The following is a 7,338-nucleotide window of genomic DNA, read 5'->3' as shown; positions in this document are numbered from 1 at the left end:
ATTCTGCATGACCTGTCATGTGGTTTGACGCACTTGAGTCAACATACCACACATCATTGCTTTCTTCTGCACTTCACAGAATTGGTCATGTGCTACACCATAAAAAAATGCTCATTTCTGTCATCACCCTGTCTACTAGAGGATGCATAATTGCCTTGCCGCAATTTTCTAGTCATAATGTTATTCTGCTTTTTATAGCAGTCTTTAACCATATGACCCATTTTACCACAGTAGTGGCATTCAACAAATTTACTATTTGCAGTTTGGCCTCTCTGCCATCCACCATGACCTCTTTGGCTCCCCCTGCCTCTAAAGTTACCATGTCCTCCTCCATAGGACTGGTTTTCTTGAATTTGCTACATATTCTAATTTCTTCCATGTCCTCCAAATCGGCCTGCTCTACCTCTACCTCTACCTCTGCCAGCATTTGAGTAGAAGATAGTTTCTTTTGAAGTTCCTCCTAAAGAAGATGCACCACCATTTCTCTGCTCTTCAGAAATTAGAAGAGCAATCAACTCTTCAAAATCAGGAAAATTCTCATGGATGGCAATGGATGTACGGAATTGTGCATAGTCCTTTCCTAGACCATTCAAGGTCACAGAAACTAAATCATCATCTTCCACTAGCGACCCAATAGAAGCAAGTGCATCTGCAATCTTCTTCACCTTCATGTGGTAGTCATTGATGCTCATATTTTCTCTCTGCACATTATGCAACTTCTGCTTGAGCTGCATTTTCCTGGCTTGCGTATTTGTGCTATACATTTTTGTCAAAGTATCCCATGCCTCCTTCGGCGTGCTTGCATCTTGAATATGCACAATCATAGAATCTGAAATATTGATAGACAACGAGTACATAAATTTTCTGGCTCTCTCATGCCAGCCTTTAAATGCCTGCAACTTTTGTTGATTGGGAACATTAGGAATAACTGGTTCTTGTTCAGTTCCAGTAATGAACTCCCAATAGCCTTTTCGCTTAAGGAAATTCATCATTCTAAACTTCCATGCTTGGAAGTTGTTCTTGTCAAGCTTTTCAGTGACTGTCTATGAAAGAGCATTAGACGCATTATAGAACACTGCAAAAATATTCTGTCACTGCAAAAAACAAAACTTCTGCCTTACAAGGGCAAAACTGACGAAAGTGGTATTTGACCACACACTCACTTTCTAGTGACGACTTTGCATCAACAGGCAATAAGAATGATTCTATCACTCCCAATATCTCTACGCATAGGGAATACAATGCAATTTCTGCGGCAACTTTTCACTGACCTACAGAACAGTGGTCACACAGCAAAAATAGGGCACTTTCTTGAGTGCCTGTGGAAAACTTATGCCACCAAAACGGGTGCCAAAATGGCCTCGAATCAAAAAAATAATGTCACCACACCGCAAAGGGCGTCCCAATTTGAGACAGTGCACTCTTGCACTTTCCGACTATACTACCTGCAGAGATTTGCTCCCAAACTCCAAAAAGGAAAGCAACAATGATCCTCTTACCAAGACACCACGAACTTGGTTTGCTTTCTGGAGCTCCTTACCATGAACCGAGCTCTGATACCATGTGAAAGGAGTGGGAGAGAAGTAAGGATCTCACTTGCAGCTTTCTCACATACACAATAGGGGAATACACACAAAGGTGGAGGCTGAAAACAATTTTCCTCTTCTTAGTTGTGAAAGCCAAAAGAACTCTCTCTAAGTACAAAAGAAATAGGTGAACCCTATATGTGGGTCTCAAACCAAACTCAGTTAACCTAGGTGGCATACTAACTGAGCCACTAACTAGAGTACATAAAGATAGCTACTATTCATGGGCGGTGTACCAACCGCATCTGCAGCTAATAAGTCGGTGACATAAATGCACAATGGTCACCCTGGCATATCACGAGTCGAGCTCGATATCTCAACATGTGGGAGGTGTGGAAATTCAAAATTCGCGGGAGTAGCAAAATTTTTAGCGGTCAGTTTCTCCCCCTCCGGCAATACACATCAGTAGAATTGGATATCCCAAACAAGTGCAATGTGGCCTAAAATGCTTCAAAGCACAGATAGGCCAAAGGGCAATATGCTGTCAAATTTTATGATGTGTGTATTATGAAATGCAATGACCTTTGGCATGCTTATAAGACATATAGCAAGCAAGTGGATGGAAAAAGAATCAATTCAAAATTGTAAATAGCGTTGGATTTATAAAACATCTTTAATGCACATGCATAGATTGCACTTTTTTAACTTCTTCCATTTTAGGGTAAATCTAGATACCAATACTGACAACTGTCAATGTTTTAAGACCACCATGTAGTAGTCTCACTAGTTTGGATTCCAAATTTTCAATCCGTTTTCGTTTTCAACAAATAAAAAAAAGTTATGGAGCGTGCCCTGATCAAATGTGTATGCATCACTTTAGCACAACATTGGAGGCCCATGAACCCATGCCTAATGTTCTCATTTAGGCATGTCCTTGGGTAGAGGAGAAGCTCACATAGTGTACTTTTGAATTATTACTTGGTTGCATGTATATATAGAACCAAATTTTGATATTTTTGAATAAATTGCTATATCCTATAGTCTTAAGGATGCATGCTTCACATGCAAAATAGCACTTGTAATGATTTAACGGCCTCATTCCATATCATTATTCCATAATTTTTTGCTCTCATGTTCAAGGTTGGAATGTGTACTACAACTTGAAGGACAAAGTTTGCCGAATTCCATTGAGCAATGCATAAGTTATGGGTCATGCAAGATACCTATATACAAAAAATTCCCTAAACCTCACCAAAAATGGCTACACCCAAGCCAACAATGACCCGTTATCTCTTCTTTTCTTGCACGTTTTGTTCATTCCCATAAGCTTCTCACATATGTAACTAGATAGAATCCACTCGGTGGTAGATTGCCATTATATTCACATTGTCCCCTCCCATTGAGCACGTCTTCAAGTTTATATCCCCAAGCTATTTCAAAGGAAGAAAATATAGCAAATGTTTCTCTCTTTATAGCTAGCCGATTAAGATGTGCAGCCCTTTCACATTACTGAAGCCATCTTTCATGTTAGAAACTATAGTCTCTTGACCAACCCTAGAGATATCAATAGCATTAATGTCACTCGATGAATCCTCATGTGCAAGGTAAGGTTCATGAAGCCTGGTAGTCACTCAAATGACCTAAATAATTGTTACATCAATATGAAAAATGTCCTATTCTTTGCAATGGGCCTTTAACAAAAAAAACAAGGCTAGAGGTTAACAACAAATCATGATACAATACCATATGTTGAAATTTCTTTATAATATTTGCTAAATGTCCTACGCATTCGCTTTCCTATTGTAGTATTTATGATAGGAAAAGGCATATGTTAAAGTGGAGGATGTAACATAGTCAGTAGGAATTGAGTTGTTGCTTCACCCGCAAGTCTATGGTGCTGACCCTAGGATGTAAGATTATGTTAACATTAAACAAATGCATGCTCTAGTCTTCCACAAAGGAGTGCTATTAGGGAGTGTCCATGTAAAAAAAAAGAGAGAATGTACTCCATGTGTGCTCTCTTGTTCACACACATAACATGCTTTCTTGTTCACACACATAAACATAGCATAATCTCTTGTTCACACATACAAACATAGCTAGCTAGGTTAATTGGATGTGACATAATCATATGGGACAAAGTTAGTGACTTTGAGCCTTCCAAAGAGGGTGCTATTAGGGAGTGTCCATGTATGCTTGAGCTTTTTCACACACAAACTTAGCATGCTTTCTTGTTCACACACACAAACATAGCATGCTCTCTTATATAAACATAGCTACCTAGATAGGACCCATGATCTAGGAAGGCAAAGTGGAGCTCCTTGTCATGCTTTTAAAGACCCCTTGTTGTACCACAATATGACAATATTTTGACAAAAAACAAGACCCTCCTTCTAATATCCCATAAAGAGGGAGTGTCCGTGTAAAACAAAGAGGGAGTGCTAGATATCCACGCCCTCTTGTACACACATACATAGGGTGCTAGTCTCTCTCTCTCTCTCTCTCCCCTATATGTTTTGCAATCTATAACGACCAAAGATTTTGCTTAGCCTTAACTATAGGGACTAAACTTTATTTAAAAAAGTGAAACTACACAATTTAACCTATAAAGTGAGATTGAGTGTGTTAGCAAAAGTTTATTTTATTAGGCTAGAAAGTGTGGTTATGAGCAATAATTGTGAGTATCGATGTTAGGTTTTAGTTCTAAATTGTTTCACAAGGATCGAAGTATCGACAAGATGACCACCCATCCACTGCCTGCATCCAGACGAGGTTTGATATGAGGTGAAATGGAAACTAAACTTGAAATCTGCAAGGCATTTTAGTTATGCTTTTTTTTTGCGTGCGGTTAAGGCTGTTGTGAATTTGCCGTGCTGGTGATAGCGAAAATATAATTTAACGCAGAAGGCCAGGCGTGAAATGGGATGGCTTTGTCCTGTCGGAGGGAGGCAGATCCAGCTTGCTTGCTCAAATGCTCATCGTGGGCGATGTATTTTGGCTTGGGCATGATCGCCGTGCTTGACGCCTTCTTCAAGTCCTTTTACTTCCCTTTCCCATCACCTCTTTATTACCTTTTCTTAAGGCTGCCGACTTTGTCATCCCGCATTCACAACCAGCAATCCAATCACCACATTCATTCTACTTTTTTACGCATCTCTCAAGAATCTATTACAAATAGATGAGAACGCTCACGATCTAAGTAGATTTTATAAACCGATCACGAATCAATTGTAAGTAGATGACACGACTCACGAACTTGATTTCTTTACGAATGCATGCACGTCTTTGATTGTTAAGTACATCCGGAAACTTCCTACCACAAACCCATTAAAAGCAATCTGCTTTAACCCAGCTTGTTTGCTTGAGCATTGATGATCAAGGTCAGATAAGTTTGATCATCGAACATTCATCAAACAAGTTCGGTTCAGGAGGAGTAACTTCATCAGCTTCAAAGTTCATATACCTCTACATGAGGAATTACACATCGAATATGTAATGGATCTCTAGGGTAACGCAGGACAAACCGACATCTGATCGTGTCACATTTGATATATTTCATGGGCTACATTACATTACATTTACGGTGATCGTCGACTTACAAACAGTGATGCTGCAACAGCATCATCAACTACAAGCGACAAGACGGACCACAGGACTGAGCAATCCATTAATTGGTTGCACTCATTATGCACATCTTAAAAATATCGCACGACTAGAACGTACGTCTTTACCGTCTGCAGCCCTAGTTATTCTCGACCCTTTTTGCCTGCAAAGCGACCCTATAGGGTTGCTGAAATTCTCAATCCAATCCCATTCCTTGCTAGTCGCTACACGTTGGCAGGGCCTCATTCTCGATCTCCACGTCTTTCGAGGTAATGGCTTTGCTTTCTGTGTCCCAGACTCATCCTTTGCCTGGCCGGTACTACCATCCACCTATGCCTTGCTTTGGGTTGCTTTTCTTTCCCTTGTAGCTCGCTCGTAAGCTCTAGAGATCTCAGCTTCTGTAACTGTCTCCCCAACACCCAGTCTCTCTCCCAGCAGCTTCAGCAATTGATACTGCGCCATTTTACGTCTATGGGCAATACCTATACTTCCTGCAGCTGTGACGCTGCTGGTTTCCGGAATTGTGCCATCAATATTAGCCCAGCTCGTACCACCCGCGTTGTCCAAACCGTCACAGGCCAGGTCTTGGAATTCAACCAACCCATGAAGGTTGCGGAGCTCATGCTCGAATATCCCAACCATTTCTTGTGTCATTCCAGCTCGTTTAACCGCGGGCAACGCGTTGTTCCTTTGTCATCCGACCAAGACCTCAAATTCACTGACCTGTATTTCTTGCTTCCGATGCACAAGCTTCATGCTCGACTCTCTGAGGAGGACATGGACAATTTAGCCAACCGATTAGCTAATCATCACAACCTTAAGGTCTTAACCGCGGCTTCGATCTCGAAAATCACGCCAAGTTCAGCTAGTGCGATCCGCAGCAACGAAATTGATCGCCGGAAAGGCTCCGGGGCGTCCGAGAACACCGACATTGGACGTGGAGCCAAAGTTGAGAAAAACAACAGTGGATTCGAGCCGTTTGGCACTGGCGTAGGAGTACTCGAAGGTTTGTCTGGCACGCAACCTCTAGTGGACAGGTGCAGATCATGGAGGCCAAATCTTCAGACTATCAGTGAGAATCCCACCTCCAAGAGTAGTTTTCTGATGAAATTTTACCTACCAACAGCTTGAAGGACGTATTTTACCTACCAACAGCTTGAAGGACGTACAGCTTTGGAGACACTCCGTGAAGCAAAGACAGACATGCAGCTGCTATAGCTCATTAATTGAACATGAAGTGTAAAGCTAAGTTAGGACTAGTTCGATCAGATTGTGGATACTACACACGATAGTTAGGACATGGACATACTTACGACAGGCCAAAGATGGAAGTGATATAGGAAAATGCTTTCGCAAAACTTGCGATTAGCATTCCTCTCCACGAGGCTTGAACTTCTATTAAACGTTTTGCTATGTATCTAGAAGTTGCAAGGATAAGAAGTATATATGCTCTTGTCGATTCTTTATTTCCAATATTGTTGAAGTAGGCTTAACGTCTCCTGATGTCTACTGTAACCACAGTTCTTTTCACGAAAGTTGTCACGAAAACGAAGGTGAAATTAACGCAAGAAGGGAGGTTTGCCCTGCAAACTAAGACGAGACGTCGGCAGACATGTTATTGTTGTTTGCAAATTAGCACCTCTCATGCTTCAATTTGCGAATCAAGTAGCTCCAAATTTCCTTGACCATCTCGATTCTCGAGTGTCGATCTTGTGAGGCTCACGTTTCTGTCCCTGTTTCTGAAGGTGACCGTGAATTCATTTAACTACGGGCTGGCTTGTAAAGGACATATCATTTCGCTATTAAAATGTTAACTTTGGGTATATCTTGAACGTCGAAGTTTGAGGGCCGAGGTTGCACACTTTTTAGAGTTCACTCCAGTGTCATTTGGAAGTTTGATAGCACTGCCGCATTAGGGGCAAAGGCGCTCTAGCTACTACAAACTTGCTATTTTTTTACGCCCTTTGAAAGCCAAACAACAACATTTATACTTAGCCGCACGAGTGCCTCTTGTTTTGTGGAGTACTTTTTTCGACGGAGGCACTGTGGTGTCATTTGGAAGATTGTTTTGTGGACTTTTTTCATGTTGTGAATAGCTTACAGCATACATGTCATGCTGTTAGGTTTTGGTTTTCTAATGATATGGTTGTCAAAGTTTATTAGCACTGGCTCGTTAGAGGCCAGCGCTTTAGGAACAGTTTGGGCAAAG

General features: G+C 41.3%; 1 protein-coding gene across 1 annotated transcript; it reads left to right on the top strand.

Annotated features, from left to right (window-relative positions):
* The first annotated feature begins 5,369 nt into the window (after window positions 1-5,369).
* LOC147889223 (uncharacterized) lies at window positions 5,370-6,556 on the top strand. The gene has a single exon (XM_087392072.1). The coding sequence runs from the start codon at window positions 5,601-5,603 to the stop codon at window positions 6,258-6,260; it is 660 nt and encodes a 219-aa protein (XP_087248198.1). The 5' UTR covers window positions 5,370-5,600; the 3' UTR covers window positions 6,261-6,556.
* Window positions 6,557-7,338: the final 782 nt, after the last annotated feature.

The sequence above is a fragment of the Dipteris shenzhenensis genome, chromosome 20 (assembly GCF_047967505.1).
Source record: "Dipteris shenzhenensis isolate YYH24624 ecotype China chromosome 20, Dip_SZ_1.0, whole genome shotgun sequence".
NCBI classification, from domain to species: Eukaryota; Viridiplantae; Streptophyta; class Polypodiopsida; order Gleicheniales; family Dipteridaceae; genus Dipteris; species Dipteris shenzhenensis.
Note: the sequence above shows the minus strand (reverse complement) of the source record. Positions and strands in the feature narration are given on the sequence as shown.

Excerpts from the sequence above, each read along its gene's own strand:
- LOC147889223 (XM_087392072.1), top strand. The coding sequence starts at position 5,601 with ATGGGCAATACCTATACTTCCTGCAGCTGTGACGCTGCTGGTTTCCGG.